At 39.9% G+C, this 19,295-nt stretch overlaps 1 protein-coding gene and 1 long non-coding RNA gene across 2 annotated transcripts in view; one reads left to right on the top strand and one right to left on the bottom strand.

Annotated features, from left to right (window-relative positions):
* The window catches only part of Hpse (heparanase), a 35,542-nt gene extending 23,117 nt beyond the window's left edge, over positions 1 to 12,425 (bottom strand). Inside the window, exons 1-3 of the mRNA XM_015499216.2 lie at positions 12,089 to 12,425; positions 5,054 to 5,199; positions 2,417 to 2,542 (exon numbers count right to left, since the gene is read on the bottom strand). Of these exons, the coding sequence (XP_015354702.1) occupies positions 2,417 to 2,542; positions 5,054 to 5,199; positions 12,089 to 12,303 (487 nt within the window). The 5' untranslated portion in view covers positions 12,304 to 12,425. The remainder of the gene's footprint in view (positions 1 to 2,416; positions 2,543 to 5,053; positions 5,200 to 12,088) is intronic.
* Positions 12,426 to 18,805: 6,380 nt separating this feature from the next.
* LOC125611059 overlaps positions 18,806 to 19,295 on the top strand; it is a 5,309-nt gene continuing 4,819 nt past the window's right edge. The window contains exon 1 of the long non-coding RNA XR_007341166.1: positions 18,806 to 18,936. This is a non-coding gene — a long non-coding RNA (uncharacterized LOC125611059). The remainder of the gene's footprint in view (positions 18,937 to 19,295) is intronic.

Here is a 19,295-nt window from a genome sequence, read left to right as displayed (position 1 = left end):
ACTATCACACTCAGTAAGACAAATCTTTTTTTCTTGAGCAATAGGTCAAGCAATAGCGCTAATGTTGAGCTATTTCACTTATAGAGCATAAGCAAGATAGATTTAGTATAATTCTTCAGGGGCCTAGGATTTTGTGAAATAGTGAATGAGCCTTGGCTTCACCTTAAAGTCACTTTTTGTATCACCCTCTTTCAAGAGAGCCAAGCTCCTTTGAAGTTTTGAAGCCAAGCATTGACTTTTCCTCTCTAGCCATGAAAGTCCTAGATGACTATTTTCTTTAAGTATAGGGGGCTCTTTTGTCTACAATGAAAACCTGAGGTTTAGCAAAGCCACCTTCATCAATGATCTTAGGCAGATATTCTGGATAACCTGCTGCAGCTTCTATCAGCATTTACTGATCATTGTGCACTTTAATGCTATGGAGATGCTTCTTTCCTTGAACCTCATGAATTAATTTCTGCTAGATTCAAAATTTTTTTTTTGTCTGCAGCTCCCTCAGTCCTCTCAGCCTTCACAAAACTGAAGAGAGTTCAGGCTGGATTAGGCTTTGGCACAAGGGACTGTTATGGCTGGTTTGATCTACCCACACTGCTAAACTATCCATTTCTTCATATCAGCGATAAAGGTGTTTTGCTTTCTTATCATTTGTGTGTGCACTGGAATAGAACTTTCAATTTCCAACAGTAAGTTTTCCATTGCATTCAGAATTTGGCTGCTTTCAGCCTAGCTCAGCTTTGATCTTTCTCACCAAGCTTGATCATTTCTAGTTTTTGGTTTAAAGTAGGAGATGCCTGGCTTTATTTTCACTTGAACATTTAGAGGATTCTGTAAAGTTATTAATTGGCCTAATTTAAACATAGTTGTGTTTCAGGGAATAGGGAGGCCTGAGCTGAGGGAGAGAGATGGGGGAACAGCAAGTCAGCAGAGCAGTCAAAACATACACAACACTTATCTATTAACTTTGCTATCTTAAATGGGTATGGTTTATGGCACCCTAAAACAATTAAAATACTAACATCACTGATCACAGATCACCATAGCAAGAACAATAAAACTTTAAAATATTTCAAGTTTACCAAAATGTGACACAGAGATATTAAATCAGCATGTGCTATTGAAAAAATGATGCCAATAGACTTGCTTGATGCAGGATTGTCACAAACCTTCACTTTTTTTTTTTTTAAAGTTGACATTTGTGGAGGGCAATAAAATATGACTATGATTTTAAGAAATGTTAACTAACCAAATAAAGTTATGATAATATATATTTTTAAAAGCCAAAAGAAGACAGTTTTAGAGTATCTGAGCACATGATTATCTTAATTGAGATTTAGAGTGACATCAGAAAACATCAATTTCAGATAAAAATACATTGCATAGTTAAAGATAGCTTGTTTCATTTGCTTTAAAGTCCTGTGTGGTAATGATGTCCTCTTTTGAAGACTTAAAAAAAGTGTTTCAATGAATGGAAATAAATTCCTGCTTAGATGAGAAAGTAGCTTAGTGGCCAACACCGGTATAAGTCAGGATTGCCTGCCTAATGATGTATATCACCTCTTCCCATGGACTGAATCTCCCTTATCTGAAATGCCTGGGACCAAGTGTTTCAAATTTTAGAGTTTTCTGGATTTTGGAATATTCGCATAGGCTTTACCAGTTGAGAATGCTTAATCTGATTGATACTCAAAAAATTTTGGATTTTGGAAAAGTCTGAAGTCTGCATTTTCAGATTAGATATTATCAACCTATAGGAGTTACTTCTGGCAAGGGAAACAGATGAACAAGTTGTGAATGATTTTCACATTTTACATGAGGAATATATCCATGTCTTCCTGTCTCCTTAGTTCTTTTTTTTTTGGGGGGGGGGTAAGGGGATTGAACTCAGGGGCACTTGACCACTGAGTCACATCCCAGCCCTATTTTGTATTTTATTTACAGACAGAGTCTCACTGAGTTGCTTAGTGCCTCACTTTTGCTGAGACTGGCTTTGAACTTGTGATCCTCCTGCCTCAGACTCCCAAGCCACTGGGATTACATGAGTGTGCACTGTGCCTGTCTCCCTAGTTCTTGAGAGCAGTAACAGTCATTCATTATTAGTTCATGAATCTTTGGCTAGTAGGCAAAGTCAGATAAAAAGGAAAAAGCCAGAAATAAAGTTTTGGGTTCAAGATTTCCCATTAACTCTTCCTTTTTCTTTTTGGTGCTGTTATTGAAACTGGGGCCTTATACACGATAAGTGTGTGCTTTACCACTGAGCTACACTCCCAGCCCCAGCCCCTCCCATGAACTCTTGATAACATTTAAATATTGTATAGCTTTCACAACTGTTGTGGGGCTTACTAGACTCAAACCCAAATTTAACCTAACCAAATACTTTTGTGGCCAGTACACCTGCTGGGAGACTTTTGTTCCTTACTTGAGTAGGTGCTGCTCTTGAACTTTTTCTGATATTGTTCTCTGAGTAGCAGCTGCTCCTGGAAGGGCCATTCCAACTGTAACCTTTTCTCCACATCAGAAAGGAGCAATCCAGATCTGCAAATATCTGTGGGTGGAAAAGAGAATTAGAGAATGTGTGTTTGTTGTAATAAGGTTGAAATCCTACACACGTTTAGTTAGCTATTACATGACTAAAGCAGCATAATTAAGTTTCAGGTTATTGGGTAAGAGATCAGAGAACAATATGTGCCAAATTTGCCAGCTGACCACCCACCACAAAAAAAAAAAAAAAAAAAAAAAAAAAAAAAAAAACTCTAAGAAGAATGTTCCTAAGAAACACTGGACATACTGGACATACACTGGTCATAGAACACTGGATATGGCTTCAAGTTATTTAAATAATTCAAAAGGTAAAATTACATATAAGAGTTTGTAAGGGGAAAGGGGAAAAAAAACAAAGGAGAGAACTGAATAACAGCAGATGGGGTATAGAGGGAAGATGAGAGGGAAGGGGAGGGGGGATAGTAGGGGATAGGAAAGGTAGCAGAATACAACAGTCACTAATATGGCATTATGTAAAAATGTGGATGTGTAACCGATGTGATTCTGCAACTTGTATTTGGGGTAAAAATGGGAGTTCATAACCCACTTGAATCAAATGCATGAAAGATGATATGTCATGAGCTTTGTAATGTTTTGAACAACCAATAAAAAAAAAATTAAAAAAAAACAAAAACAACAACAACCAAAAAAAAACCCAAAAGGTAGCTCAGAAGTATGAAATTACCAGGGGACCCTAACAGAAAACCTAGTTCAGTTCTGTTAAGGTTCACTTTAAAATATATAGTAGACATTTATCATACACGGCCTCTGTCTACTTCATAGTGATTTCTTCTTGCTATAATGAAGATAGGCCTGGCCAGGCGCAGTGGCTCATGCCTGTAATCCCAGCAGCTCAGGAGGCTGAGGCAGGAGGATCAGGAGTTCAAAGCCAGCCTCAGAAAAATCGACATGCTAGGCAACTCAGTAAATCCTGTCTCTAAATAAAATGCAAAATAGAGCTGGAGATGTGGCTCAGTGGTTGAGTGCCCCTGAATTTAATCTCTGGTACCCACCCAGCCCCCCACCAAAAAATGAAGATAGAGATTATTGACTTTTCCCCCCTCTACATTTGATACCATCCAAGCTTCTGGGACCACAACCCATGTACTTGGAAAACCTTGCTACTAGGCTGGGGACCCTGTGTTTCTTTATCACAAGGCAGCAGGGCCTCTGGGTGCTTGCTGCCAGGGCGTTTGACTGGCCAACCACTTCCTTTCTGGGAACCTGCACATTGTGACTTGCTGGCAACTGGGCCTCCTCTATCCCTACACTCATAAAGGATGTTTCAGAGGAACTGGGATAATCCCAGTGACAACCCTCCCCTCAAGATAAAAAAAAAAAACTGGTGACAAAAGGACAGTTTCCTGCCTAAAAAGGTTTAGAGCTTTTGAAGGCATGTGACTGCTGGAAAGGGCCAAATCCAAATGATTCCAAAACTCATTATTCAAAGAGAATTCCCTGCCTTTCTTCTATTTTTTCTAATTACCACTCACTTAATTTTGGTCCAATGTCCGATTAAATGTTCTAACTACTTCCTAGCTGAAGAAAATAAACAAAAGGAAAATATGTAATACATAAAATAATTAAATATTACTCATTAATATCGGTATTAGATACACATTATCATAATTTGTTGATGTATATATTTATCAATTGCTCAGACAGCGATTTAACTTCCATTTGACATCTAGTGGCACTTCTGAAAGACCCAGGACAATCTTCAAAACTCCATTGGGCAGGTTTCTCAGGTGAAGCCACACACTTCTTTTTTTTTTTTTTTTAAACTTATTTATTTATTTTAATTAGGTATTTATGACAGCAGAATGCATTTTGATTCATTGTACACAATTGCAGCACAACTTTACATTTCTATGGTTGTAAATGATGTAGCGTTGCACCGTATGTATAGTAGCCACACACTTCTAATATCAGAATCACTTAACTAGTTCGTTAAACTCAGACTCTAAGGCTGGAGCCCAGAGATCCAAATATTCAGATTCATAGCAAGTGATATGAACAGCCAAAAATGGTTGAGAACCATTGCCCAGGAAATCAAGTGTTTTGAAACCCATTTGTAGAAGTAGAGTGTATCTCTGTGCCCCTTGTTAGATCTTCCGTCCACATTCTATTTCCAGAATAAATGTGCTAAATTTAAAAAAAATCTATTGCTGTGTGGATATATTAAGCTGGAAATATCCTCTTCAGTTTGTCACCTTTTTGCCCATGTGCTCCCTCCAAGCAGCCCTGTCCTTTGGCTACAACCACTGTCCTACTAATAGCACAACTCCTTCTCAGTTATGCTCAGCACACCTTGTCTGTAAGGTTCCACAGTCATGAAAAGATCAAATGAGGAAACCTGTCCATAGCTTGCTCCTGTCATTTAGGCACCTCCACAGATCAGTTGGGGTCCTTAATCTCTTGTGAATTTATAATATGTGAGCAATAACACTTTTCTCCCAGTATTCTCATGACAGACACAAGTTAATTAAAATATAGAATCTTTAAAAAGTTTCACCCTGGTTGACTTGAGATTGCCAGTAACTTCTTTCTTCAAAGGTTGGTTCCTTCTTGGGATCAAAAATTAGGAAGTCTGTCTTGGTGCCACCAAATCTCAGGTATGCAGGAGACAAACCTCTGGCCAAAGTACGAAGCTTTGGAGAACTGTTATGAAGACAAGCAAGAATGTATAATTATTTTTTCCAAGACAACCTAGTCAAATGTTTTTACTTCATTTTCTTTTGAAAGACTTATTTCTGGACTTCTAACTTGGTAACTTGCCTCAGGGATAGAGAGCAGTGGATACATTTAGGACATATTTACACATAGAAATTATAAGTTTAGTTATTAATTCAATGTTGAGGAGGAGGCAAGGGTTTATCTTGGGAAATGAGTTGGAAGATGGTAATATCATTTGTTGAGATAAAGAGTTGGTAATAGATTGGTGATAAGGATGAAGGAGAAAACAGAGAGAAGGTTTAGTTTTGTAGAATTTGAAATGCTGAAGTAACACCAAAAACCTTATTTCCATCTAGCCCTTGACCAAGTGTGTCTGGAATTCAAGCGACACATCTAGGCTAGGGATACAGATTGGTGAGTATAAAGATCAGTGACTAGTAACCCCTAGGGCACAGGTCCCAAGACATGGCCTTAAAACCAATGTGAGGAACCTGCTCTGAGAGAGTCACTCAAGACTGACACCATTACTGCCTTTAGCTAGGCATTGACTCTAGCTCTTGGTATTGTGATTATTTGGTGATAGAAAAACTCATTTAGATTCATGTAAAAAAAACTCACTTAGATTCTGTAAGCAATTGAGATTTGACAAGAGATTGGTCCTCTTTGGGAAATGGAAGGAAAAACTAGCATCTGGGAAAGGAGCCCAGGCATTGAAAGATAGTCTGGGTCAGATACCTGAATGCCAGAGCTGGTGCACAAAGGTTCGAACTATATCACCTTGTGGAGCTCTTCGCCACATCACCCTGCCTTATTTCCTTCACAGCATTCACCACTCTCTCAAATCAGCCTCATGTATTTCCTTGGTTTCCTATCTAGCCCAGCCTCACTTCTGATGCAAGCTCCCTGACAGCAGGGGACCTTGTTTGTCTGGTTTATCAGACTCTCCCCAGTATTTAGACAAATGTCTGGCACACAGCTGCTACTTAATAAATATGTGGTAAGTGAAAGAACAAGGGAGGCTAGTCTGATGAAAGAGGAAGGAGACCAAACAAAGATTATATTCTGAACAAAATGAAATTAAAACCCAATGCTTTGGCTGTTGCTACATAAAGGAAATCACGTTTCAAAGTTTTGGTATTAAGTCTCCTTTGCACTGGAATATTTCCATGTTTTGAGAATACAATATTGATGCCTTCTGACAAAAACATATTTAATACAGCTGCAGAACTTTTCCATAAAAACAAAATTGATCAAAGGTACAGTATTTCAATCATATGTAGAAAAAAGGAAAGGGAAAAATAGCTCCTACTACAATGATATGGAAATAATGAAAGAATATATAAAAACAGCTGGAGCTATTTCGTTTCCAGAGCAGTTTGTTAGGGGGAAAACCCAAGAGTCTGCAGTTGTTTTTATTTTAGCTTTTGTGCAAATATAAGTTGTATATCTTTGACACAAAGAGCAGAGATGGTTTATTAATATGCACCAAACATTAAGCAATATTTTTCCATTTCCAGATTTAGGGGCCACACTGTAGATTCCAAAGAGAGAAAATATAGTTGGAACAAGTCAGATTTGAGAGTTTTATCAGGAAGAACAATGGCTCAGGATTTGAGATTACTATCACAAGAGGAGTTTGGGTGATAAATCAAGAAGGACTATGCCAGGTGCTGTGGTGCATGCCTGTAATCCCAGAGACTGGGGAGGCTGAAGCAGGAGCCAGTTACTTAGTGAGGCCCTAAGCAACTTAGTGAGAACCTGCCTCAAATAAAAAACAAACAACAACAAAAAGGGCTGGGGATGTGATTCAGTGATTAAGGCCCTGGGTTCCGTCCCTGGTATACACACACACACACACACAAAAAAAAAAAAAAAAAAAAAGTAAAAAAGAAGCCCAAATCATGGGCTGGGGTTGTGGTTCAGCAGTAGAATGCTTGCCTTACATGTGCAAGACCCTGGGTTCGATCCTCAGCACCACATAAAAATAAATAAATAAAATAAAGGTATTGTGTCCAACTACAACTAAAAAAAATAAATATTTAAAAAAAGAAGCCCAAATCAAATATGGAAGAAGTAGAGAGAGGAGGAAATTGTTCAGTGGAGGTACTTCCTTACTCTTACCATAGAATAAAGGGGCTGAGAGGATATGGAGCTGAGAAATCTGAATTGAAGTTTCTGGATGTTGGAAGATCACTAGTGATGAAGAGCACTGAGGTGTGCTCATGGAATTCACTAGATGAAGTGCTGTGAATTAGTGTGTGCTGCCAGGCCAGCTCTCAGGAAAGTGCCCTGATTTTCACTGTTTGCAATTTCCACCATGACATTTATGCTACAGTGATGTAAAAATCCCCACCATTTCAAGACAGCAGTATGATGTCACTGAATGCAGAGTTGAGAAGAAATGAACTCATTTTGTGAGCTGGTGCAAGCTGCTTACCACACTGAATGAAGAGTATCAAATAATGTGTAGGGTGAAGAAATCAAGGGAGAAGTGTATTCAGATGGATTTAAAGGCATCCAGGATGATGACGGGACTTGATGTTAGAGAGGAAGCTGGGAGATCAGTGCCAGTCTTTAATCAATAAGGAGAAATAAGAGGGGAGCAGAGTGTTATGACAAGGAGCATTGCATGAGAACTAGAACCTCACACTGGTGTCATGACAATCATCTCTAATATGTGTCAGCTTAGTCCAAGCTGAGTGTTTTAAGCATGTTGCATAGATTTTTTTTTTCACTTAGTCTCAAAATAACCCAATGAGGTGGGTGTCATTATTATCCTTATTTTGTAGATATAGAACCTGAACAAAAGGAAATGAAGTTAACTTGTCCAAGGGAGTAAGTCAAAAGGAATTTGAACTACAGCAGTCTGCGTTCAAACGAGTGGGCTGTTACCTAGAAGCTGTGTGGGGGAACAGGAAAAGGACTGGAGTGTGGGAGAATGTGAAACCTGAATTCTAAAGGGTTACAGGGGAAGAGAATGTCTTCAGGGAAGTGCCATGTTTTTAGTTGGGCAAGGGGGTGGAGGGAATATTCTGAGGACAGAAAGGGGTCACTGTGCAAAGGAACACAGTGGAAAGGTTCAGGAGGGAGGGGAACACTAAGAGCTCACTCAGGGGGACAGCGCTTCTCAGGGATCAGAACTGTCATTGTTCTTAGCTCTGTCTCTCTTTCCATAGTCATTTCCACCAGCAACTGGCACATGGAGGATCTGTGCTCTTTATACATCAGTTATAAAAACGTGCATTTCACGGTGATAAGTATTTTTCCAAATATGAAAAAGCAACTTTGTTAATGATGTGGGAATCTAATTGTTTTTATTTTATTTTTTTGATAGCAGCGATTAAATCTGGGAGTGCTTAACCACTGAGCCACATCCCCAGCCCTTTTTTTATATTTTGTTTAGAAACAGGGTCTCACTGAGTTGCTTAGTGCCTTGCTAAGGTGCTGAGGGTGGCTTTGAACTCAGAATCCTCCTGTCTCAGCCTCTAGAGCCACTGGAATTACAGGTGTGGATAACCATGCCCGGCAGAAATCTAATTGTTGAAAGTTATTATTAATGAATATTTATTAAACTGGCAAAAAACAAAAAAGATGAACTTTGCTGAAGAAAAAGATCAGATTACTATGACAAGCAAGCACACCTGCAATGTTAATATTATTCCTATTCAACAGCACTTTTGCTTTGTAATACTTATGATTTCTTATGAAGCACAGTACTCAGCTATGCATTGTTTTATCTTGCATGAGGGAATTATGCTTCTGCATGTGTCTTGACTCAAATGTAAGCACTCTCTAATACAGTAGCCACTTTACATATGTTAGCAGTCTAAATTGAGAAGTGCTGTAAGCATATAAAATGTAGATTTTGGAGATGTGGTTTGAGAAAAGAAATGTCAAATACCTCATTAATAATTTTATATCAATTACAGTTATGATGTTAAAAATAATCAAATCAATAACATAATTATTAAAATTAATTTCACCTGTTTCTTTTTACTTCATTTATTTTTGTCTTTTCCTTTTTTTTTTTTTTTTTGGAACTGGGGAATCAAACCCAAGGCATTTCATATTCGAGGCAAGTGTTTTACATCGCAGCTACATCCCAGACCTCTTCTTACTTTTTAAAATATAACTACTAGAAAATTTAAAATTCCATAAATGCCTTGCAACACGAAGCTCACATGAGATTTCTATTCCACATACTATTTCTAAGGCCAGGTCCTTTTTGGAGTTCTGCGCCAAGTCAGGCTGAGGAAATATTCTGGTTTGTTGATTAATTGCCTCTAGGAGGAGAAATTACAACTTCTATTTTTCAATTCTAAATTGTTTCTATCATTAGCTTTTTGGTTTTATGTATCAGAACACAGATGAACCTGTTTGCCATTGTGAGAAGCCAGAACTGCTACATCTGATGAAATTTACTTAGTTCTGCTTTCCAGGACCTTAGAGGTTTTTCGGTCCTGATTCCCCAGCATCTTTGTGTCAGTGCTTCTTTTCCGTCTCTCAATTTGTTTCTGGACAATCTTTTTCTAACATGTTCTGTCCCATTTCCTTTAAAAAATAAAAATTGCTTTGCTTTCTTTTTGTGTACTGTTGTCTCTGTGATCAAAGTCTACTTTCAAACTCTGCTTTCATTTGCTATCTGGCTGATCATGGCCAAATTATTTAATCTCCCCGAATCAGAAATTCTTCACTCTTAAAATGGGAATGATAATCATACTCATCTTATAGTGCTGCAGGAAAGACTAAATGAATTCAGATTAGGAAGGGCCTAGAACAGGGCCTGGGAAACTGATCAGCGCTCAGGAGGGGTCAGCTCTTGTACTGTCCTCCTTCCTTACTTAGTTTTCAGCTGTTCAACTCTTGCCAGTCTTGCCCATGCATCTTTACTTTTAAGGAATTGGGATAAAATAACAACCAGCTCAACCTTCTCTACAACTGTAAACAGACAATAAGTTTAGTGTCACCTTCTGAGATGACTGTCCTCCACCCCAGGCCCTATGCTAACCACCCTGGGGAGATTTAGCAGCGAAGACTGAGCTCAGGAGAAGGCGCTCCTACCTCTACTAATCAACTGAGAACAGTGCAAGCAGATGAGTAACCTGGAAAGAAGCTTGTATGGAGAGGAATTGTTTTATAAATGCACACAAACACAACCCAAAATCAAAATGTAAAACAAAACATAAAAACACCAAACCAGGTTGTTTCTTGGATTTTCATTATCCTCTAGTCTCCAACAAAAAGGGATTGGGGTAAGAGGGAAGAAAGAGTGTTATGGGAAGCTAAGAGATGTGTTAAGAAGAGTAAAGGTATCACTCTTACTAAATTGTAACTTGGAAGTTCTGTGTTCGGGGTGGAAATGCTAGTTCACTGAGGTGAACTTTACTGCAGAGTGTTTGACCCTGGATCCTAAAAGTTATACCATAAGTTTTTTTTTTTTTTGGACCTGTTTCTCCAAAGGGGATCCCCACCTGCCCATTCCTGGAGAGGGAGCGTGGTATCTGCTAGCTGTGGCAGAAGAGGACTTCAGTCCTCACATTTAAGTAAATGGACACCTACTTCATCATGTTTTCAGTGAGCTCCCCCATCCCCCCCGTCAGGCTTGGGGTCCTCAGATCCAGAGGCCTGCGTTCAGCATTTCTCCAGAGTATTCTTCCCATCCTCCATCCAGCTGCAGCCAGGTGTCAACTTTCTATCCTTAAGGGGAAGGGCAAAAAGCGGGGCCCCTCCTCCCCACAAAGGGGAAAAGAGACACAGAAAACTGCTGAATGGCTAAGCGAACACTATTTCCCAGGAAGAAACAAGGAACTTAAATACTCCAAGTCAAACATTGTGCCAATTACTTATCATATTATCAAATTTTCATAATAATTCTATGAGGCAGGCTCTAGAAAATCTATTCTACAGATAAAGAAGCAAAGACTTGGAGTGGCCAAGCTGCCCATAAAAACCGAGTCTCCTTGTTTTACACAGTTGGGAGTCCAGACAAGGTGTTCTGCCTGTCAATCTTTTAACCACTAACTAGACCACCTGTGAAATTAGCAATGGCCTAACAGTGTGGGTTCAGGAAGGGCAAGTCTAGGCCTTTGACCATGGTGAGATGATGGACTGGTCAAGATGTGGTCATCTCTGGAAGCTCCTATGGCCTAGATGACCTAGGACTGTCCTTGTAGCTGTTCATCTTGTGATCAGACTGAGGCAAAAGCAATAAACCTGCAACAGGTGCATTTCCACAGGTGAGGAGGAAATAAACAAACAAACCATTTAAAACTGTTAAAGCAGCACCACATTTTGCAGTTTCATTTTGGAGAGACATCTTTTTATTAGGGCTCTGAGTCGCTGCAGTAGTCTCCGAGGACTCACTTATCTAACATTTAAATTTTTAAAAGAAATAAGTAACACATATTCTTCTCCTTTGAGGTCTTTTCCGTCTGATTTTTTTAAATTTATTTTTTAAAAACAAAATCTTCCTAACAGCTTTTAAAGGACCACAAAACCTGATCCACGAGCTTATTATTTATTTATTTATTTATTTTTTGTATACTGCACAAAAAATTCAAACAGCCCTCCAGGGGCACTTGTCTCTGGCCCTTCCAGCTAGCGGGGTGCTAAGGCAGGTGGGTAGTTTCTTTTCCAAAAAATTTCCATAATACTTGTGCTTGGTTGGCGTTCAGCCAACACGTGCTGAATGAATGAAGTAAAAATGCGAAAGCTGTCTGCAACCGGCTGGAGAGGGTGTGTGTGTGTGTCGTGGGGGAGGGTGTTCTCAAGACCAAATGTAAAGTTGTTTCACCGCAGAAGAGAGTGGCTGGCCCGACTGGCGGGTGTGTCGGGAGGCCAGGAGAGGGGACAGGACCAGGAGGCTGGCGCTTACCCCAGGAAGGTGAGGAACCGCGGGTCGGTGGCCAGGTTGGCGTCGATGGTGAAGGACAGGAACGCGGGACTCACCAGGTGCAGTGGCCGCTCAGTGGAGAAGTCCAGCTCCACGATGTCCTTGGCCTGCCAGGGTCCCGCCAGGGCGCCCTGGGAGAGAGGACCGAGCGGCCCCAGGAGCAGCAGGAGCAGCCCCTGCTCGGAGCGCAGCAGCATCTCAGGCTCACCTGGGTGCTCCACCCGCAAGCGGCTGCGCAGCGAGAGTCGACAGCTCGCGCACTTCCTCCCGCCTGGCCACCGCACCCTTTTCTTCTTTTCTCCACCGTCTGACGCCCTCACCCCTCCCACTGCGCCCTACATCCCTCCCACTCCTCCCCTGCATCCCTCCCACTGCTCCCTCTTCTCTCCGCCCTGCCATCCCCGGTCACTCCCATTTCCTTGCAGGCTCTCCCCTCGGTGGCGGTCACGTCCACTTACGAAATCACCCACACTTATCCTGAAGGGTGCGCAGATGGCTAGGATCCAAGCGCCTACATGGCTAGGAGGGAGCGCCCGGGAAGGAGTGCTGAGCATCTGGAGCTGAGCGCCCTTAGGGACAATATTCTGCGCCCTGTGGGGGAAACAGGGTCGTTTCCCTCTTCCAGGTCCCATCCAGATGGCGCTACTTCTTCTGAACGAACCTTCAGTTGAGCATTCGTCATTTTCCCTCCCATTTGGTTTAAACACTGGCTTGTCACTTGAGCTTACCAAATAGGATTAACCCTGTGTTCTCGGGCCAGGAAGCTATTTCTCAGGTATCTTACTTTTTGCTTGAAAAACCTGACCAAGTTTGCTTTGGCTAAACTGTACCCAGAAAGAGATCAACTCTCAACAATTCTTTATCAACTTAGGTAAATAGTATTTAGTGAAGTCTTAGAGATCCACTAAATACTACTAATAATAATAATAGTAATTATGATTATTTATTATTAGTAGTATAATTATAATTACTTATTATTATTATTGGCTCAGAGATCTGAAACGGAGGAAAGAAGCCCCCATATAATTGTGATGTACTGACTACCCCTTGGATTTGGAGACTATGCCAAATTTCCCCTCTATGCATATATCTTTCAATTTTATCCAAACTTTCTTTAGTTTTCCTTTGATGTTTATGTTGATATATAATTATAGCAAGCAACAAGCACTTAGGGCTTACTATATGCCTGATTGTGGGAGAGGTGCTTTACCTGTGTTACCTCTCATTCTCACAACCTTGCTAAAAGCACATTTTTTTCTCATTTTACACATGAGGCCTCAAGCTCTGAGACAGCAACTTGTCCAAGTGTCAGAGCTGAGATGTGAATGTAGTTACACACCCTGGATGACAGCCGCCTATCTGCTGAAATGTAATTTCCTCAAGGAAGCTTTCCCTGAGTCTTCAGGCAAGCTGGAGTCCCCCTGTAATACTTTCTCATAGCATACTGAGCTTTTGAGAACCTACCAATTTGTTAGTACTGTGATTTTGCTCAGCATTGACCTCATCTACTGGGTTATAAACTCCTTGAAGGCAAAGTTAAGGTTTGTCTTGTCTACTGTGCTAGCCACAGCCCCTGCATGGCACCCTGCTTGGCACTTTGTAAGCATCCAATAAATATCTGCTGAGAAAACCCTTAGCAATAATAAAAAAAAAGGATTGTTTTATAGTGTATATCAGATTTACATCAACCTATTTCTTAAGCAACTTTAAAGTTATGCATAGCTAATTTTGCAATCTGAATCAGGTTCATATCCTACAATGACAGTGTACATATGAAAAAATTCATATATAATCACCAAGCTGTTCAGGGGGTACAATTCTATGACAGCAGATGTGGAGTTGGAAAAGCAGACTAGATTCTTTTTTCTACCTTTGTCATGACATTGATCCTACATTCCACTCAACATCCCTGCCTCTTGTTGTCATGGGGCACAAATCTTACCAATTTCTTTGGAATATTTGGGTGATTTGAAAAGTGGATCATTGAAAGTTTTCTAAGTTTTCAGTATTCACTCATGACATTCTGAGATGTGGGTCAGTGTAATCCACATGCAAGTTACTGATTTCGTAACTGAGAAAACATAAATGAGGAAGCAAAGAGAAGTAACATGCTCACATGATGATTCATTGGCTGAGATCAGAAGTTTCTGGCTCTTGACTCTGCTAGGTTAGTTGGTTTGATCCACTATGCTGGGTAAGAAGTTTATATAGGCAGATAGGAGGGAAGAATATATGGGAATATTAGTAGAGAATTGTAATTTCAAAGATATTTTATAATAAGACAACGTGTGAGACAATGCAAGAAAATTTGGAGAAATTGGGATTGGGTTATAGCCTTAACCTAATCAGTGAATTAATCCCTGATGGGATTAACTGAGTGGTAACTAGAGGCAGGTGGGGTATGGCTGGAGGAAATGGTTCATTGGGAGTGTGGCTTTAGGGTAAATATTTTGTATCTGGAGAGTGGGGTTGTTAGACCAGGACGCAAAGAAAAGACCACTGACTCCAATTAAAATCAAATTAAAGCAAGCTTATTATTTTGACCGGCTGGGCTGCCTCTCCCACCAAAAACTGCAGGAACAAGACAGCACTGCAGCTTTCTTGCTGCCCAGCTTTATAGCCCAGAAAGTTACACAAAGGGGGGTTACAGATAACAAAACTCTGACGAGCATAACATGAAGGCTAGTTTACATTTTTGCTGGCCCTGACATCAGAATTTATGAAGGTCATTAGAGCCTCAGAGAGAGTTGTTATCTGGCCAGGAAAGGCCAAGATTTGTGAGGCGTCACTAAAGTTTCAGAGAGGGCTGCTATCTGGTCAGAGAGCCAGGCATGGGTAAGTTCAAGGCACGGGCAGGCATTCTAAGCTAGTTCAGAATTTGCAGTAATTTATAGTAAAACCGAAATTATAGTTTCATGGCTTTGGGGTAAGATGGCTCCCAATTTTAAGAGAAAATCAGGCTGGGTCTACCAGGGTCTTTCTCTGCTTCTTGACCATCATGTGAGCTGCTTTCCTACGCCACACTCTTCTGCCATGATGTTCTGCCTCACCTTAAGCCCCAAGGAATGGAACCAGCCTTCTATGGACTAAGACTCTGAAACCAGGAGCCCTCAAATAAACTTTTTCTCCTCTACAATTGTTCTGGTCAGATCTTTTAGTCACAGCAGCAAGAAAGCTGACTAAAACAACACCTTACATTTAAAAAAAAATTTTAAATTTATATGACAGTGGAATGCATTACAATTCTTATTACACATATAAGACACAATTTTTCATATCTCTGATTGTATACAAAGTGTATTCACACCAATTTGTTTCTTCATACATGTACTTTGGATAATAATGTCCATCGTATTCCACCATCATTTCTAACCCCACTCCCACCCCTCCCCTCCCACCACTCTGCCCTGTCTAGAGTTTGTCTATTCCTCCCATGCTCCCCCCTCCCTACCCCATTATGAATCAGTCTCCTTATAGCAGAGAAAACATTCAGCATTTGTTTTTTTTGGGGGGGTGGTGGCTAACTTCACTTAGCGTTATCTTCTCTAACTTCATCCATTTACCTGCAAATGCCATGATTTTATTCTCTTCTATTGCTGAGTAATATTCCATTGTGTATATATGCCACATTTTTTTTAATCCATTCAGCTATTGAAGGGCATCCAGGTTGGTTCCACAGTTCAGCTATTGTGAATTGTGCTGCTATAAACATTGATGTGGCTGTGTCCCTGTAGATGATGTAAAAGTTCCACCAGAAAACTTCTAGAACTAGTAAGTGAATTCAGCAAAGTAGTAGGATATAAAACCAACACCCATAAATCAAATGCATTTCTGTATATCAGTGAAAAATCCTCAGAAAGGGAAACGAGGAAAACTACCCCATTTACAATAGCCTCAAAAACAATAAAATACTTGGGAATCGACTTAACGAAAAAGGTGAAAGATCTTACAATGAAAATTACAGAACCCTAAAGAAAGAAATCAAAAAAGACCTTAGAAGATGGAAAGATCTACCTTGCTCTTGGATAGGCAGAATTAATATTATCAAAATTACCATACTACCAAAAGCACTATACAGATTTAATGTAATTCTGATCAAAATCCCAATGACATTCCTCATAGAAATAGAAAAAGCAGTCATGAAATTCATCTGGAAAATGAGAGACCCAGAATAAAGCAATCCTTAGCAGGAAGATTGGAACAGATGGCATCACTATACCAGACCTTAAACTATACTACAGAGCAATAGTAACAAAGGCAGCATGGTATTGGCACCAAAACAGACTGGTAGAACAACGGTACAGAATAGAGCACACAAAGACTAACCCACAAAATTACAATTATCTTATATTAGACAAAGGCACCGAAAACATGCATTGGAGAAAAGATAATCTCTTCATCAAATGGTGCTTGGAACAATTTTTCAACATCCAAGGGCTTCACTTTCCTCATCTGTAAAGTGGGAATAATTATATATATTTCATGCTGGGCACTGTGGCACATGCCTATAATCCCAGGGGCTCTGGAGGCTGAGTCAGGAGGGTTGAAGTTTCAAAGCCAGCCTCAGCAATTTAGCAAGGCCTTAAGCAACTTAGTGAGACCCTGTCAAAATAAAATATGAAAAGGGCTGGGGATGTGGTTCAGTGGTTAAGCGCTCCTGGGTTCAATCCTTGATATGGAGAAAAAAAAAATTTTAAAAAGGAAGACTTTGAAATATGTATTATTATTATTATTATTAACCAGGGATTGAACCCAGGGGTGCTTAACCACTGAGCAACATCTCCAGCCCTTTTTAATTTACTTTGAGACAGAGTCTAAGTTGCTTAGGGTTTCGATAAGTTGCTGAGGCTGGCTTTGAGCTTGTGATTCTCCTATCTCAGCCTCCAGAGCCACTGGTATTATGGGTGTGTGCCACCAAGCCTGGCGCTCAAAGTCATTTATTAAAAATTAGTTGAGGGGCTGGGGTTGTGGCTCAGAGGTAGAGCGCTCACCTAGCATGTGTGAGATACTGGGTTCAATCTTCAGCACCACGTAAAAATAAAATAAAGGTATTTTGTCCACCTATAACTAAAAAATAAATATTAAAAAGAATTAGTTGGCTTACATGTACATGTAAAACACCTAGCTTCAGATGCAATATGAAATATAAGTTCAGCAGATAAGAGAATTTTAAAAAATATTATCACAATTTATTCTTCAAAATAAATTTGTCAACTAAATTTAGACCCAGCTTTCTGATTCCAAGTCCAGCTTTTCCTCTGCAGCACCCAGATTTGGAGACTCACAAATTAGGTGGTGATGACAACTTAGAAATAAAAATCTTCAAATAAACTAGGACAATGTATATGAATCACTTAATAATTATAATATGGTAATGTAACAGAGACTTGGACTCTTCACATTATTTTAATTTTTTTTTTCAGTACTGGGGATTGAACCCAGGGTCATTTTATAATTGAGTTACATCCCCAGCCCTTTTTACTTTTTATTTTGAGGCAGGGTCTTGCTAAGTTGATGAGGGGATCACAAAGTTGCTGAGGCTGGCCTTGAACTTGTGAACCTCCTGCCTCAGCCTCCTGAGTTACTGGGATTACAGGTATGTGCCAATGCCTCTTCATTTTTGCCTGTAAATGTCTGGTGGGTGGCTAAAAGCAGGTTTAAAAACTCAATATCTCAACTTTCATTTTGCATCTTTCTCCTTTGCTCTGACTCACTTTGGATTCCAGGAACAAGGTCTGACAAACATCTTGTGATAAGTAGAAACTACCCCCTAGACAGTAACTTTCTTATGCTGACAAGGCCCACCTGACCAATCTTGAGATAATGATAAAGCAGACTACACTTTGTCCAGGTCATCTGCTATGGCATCTGTGAAAAGCCTCCAGTTATGCAAATTCCCCAACCCTTCCCCTCATTCCCCTTTTTATAAAATCTCAAAGTCATTGAGAGCCCTCTAAGGCAGGGGTCCCCTTGTCTTCTGGATGTAGCTACGTGGATGAAAGTTCTTTTCATGTTTTTCCTTATTACCTTCTCTGTTTGGTTTTTGGGGCAAGTAGCTGGACCTGATTTGTTGGATTCCCAGAGTCAGTCCTCCCTCTGTCCTAGGACTCTAGTAACTATCCTTTCTATGTGGACTTTGGATTGATTTCCAGTAGTTTCATTAGGGTTTTGGTTTGGGGATTTGCCTGGTATGAATATAAACACTTATAAGACAATAAATTGATTTCAGAGTGTTTTTAGAAAATATCAATCTTTTCAATTGTCTGTCTAGAAAATTAAGGTTTTCCTAATGTAGAAATCTCTTCAGGGGCAAAACTTGTTTAGGCATTTGTGATTACTTCCAAGCTCTGTAAATAGTTACATACTATGTTGTTCTAAGTTATTGGTTTGTGACTTACTAAAGCTAACTTTAAGTTTTAATTATTTGCTGATCAAACTGTCCTCTAAAACAAACTAAAAGAAAATCTTTGCTAGATGCTGAAAGAAAGGAATTTAACATCTATTGAGTCCATCCTGTTCTTCAAAGTGTTTTCACATATTCATTTCTTTATCAATTCATTCAAATATTTATTCAGTGACTACCATGTACTAAGCACTGAGCTAAGCAACAGTAAGCACAAGCAGGAATGGTTCCTGTGCTCTGGAAGGCTCAGACTTCCCCTTCTATTAGGGAAATAGAAAGTATTTTTTAAAAATCACACAGAAGCAAAATTGCAAGTGCAGTAGGTTCTCCAAAGATGGCGGTGCTTTACATATGTGTGATGGAGGATTTGCATCTGGGTGAGGGAAAGGGTTCCTGAGGGGGTAATACTTGAGTTGAGACCTGAAAGGTGAGTAGACAACTAGTCCAAGATGGGGGAACTCGTTCAAGTCTTAGGAGAGGGTATGACTGAGAGAAGGCTGAGGCAGCTGGATTGGAGAGAGCAAGGGGTTGGTTGGGGACACAGGGACAAACACTGCAGAAACTTACAGTAGCCCTGGTGCAACCGGAAGCCATTGAAAGGGCTTCAAGCCTAGGGTAGGGGATGCTATATAATTAGCTTAGTATGTTTAAAAGGCAAACTATAGGGCCAGAGGTATAACTGAGTGCTTGCCTAGCACATGTGAAGCCCTGGGTTCTACCCATAGCACTGTAAAAAAAGCAAAAAGCAAAAAAAAAAAAAAAAAAAAAAAAAAAAAAAAAAAAAAA

This window comes from Marmota marmota, unplaced genomic scaffold (assembly GCF_001458135.2).
Source record: "Marmota marmota marmota unplaced genomic scaffold, marMar, whole genome shotgun sequence".
Classification (NCBI taxonomy): domain Eukaryota; kingdom Metazoa; phylum Chordata; class Mammalia; order Rodentia; family Sciuridae; genus Marmota; species Marmota marmota.
This window is presented reverse-complemented; position numbering and strand designations above follow the sequence as displayed.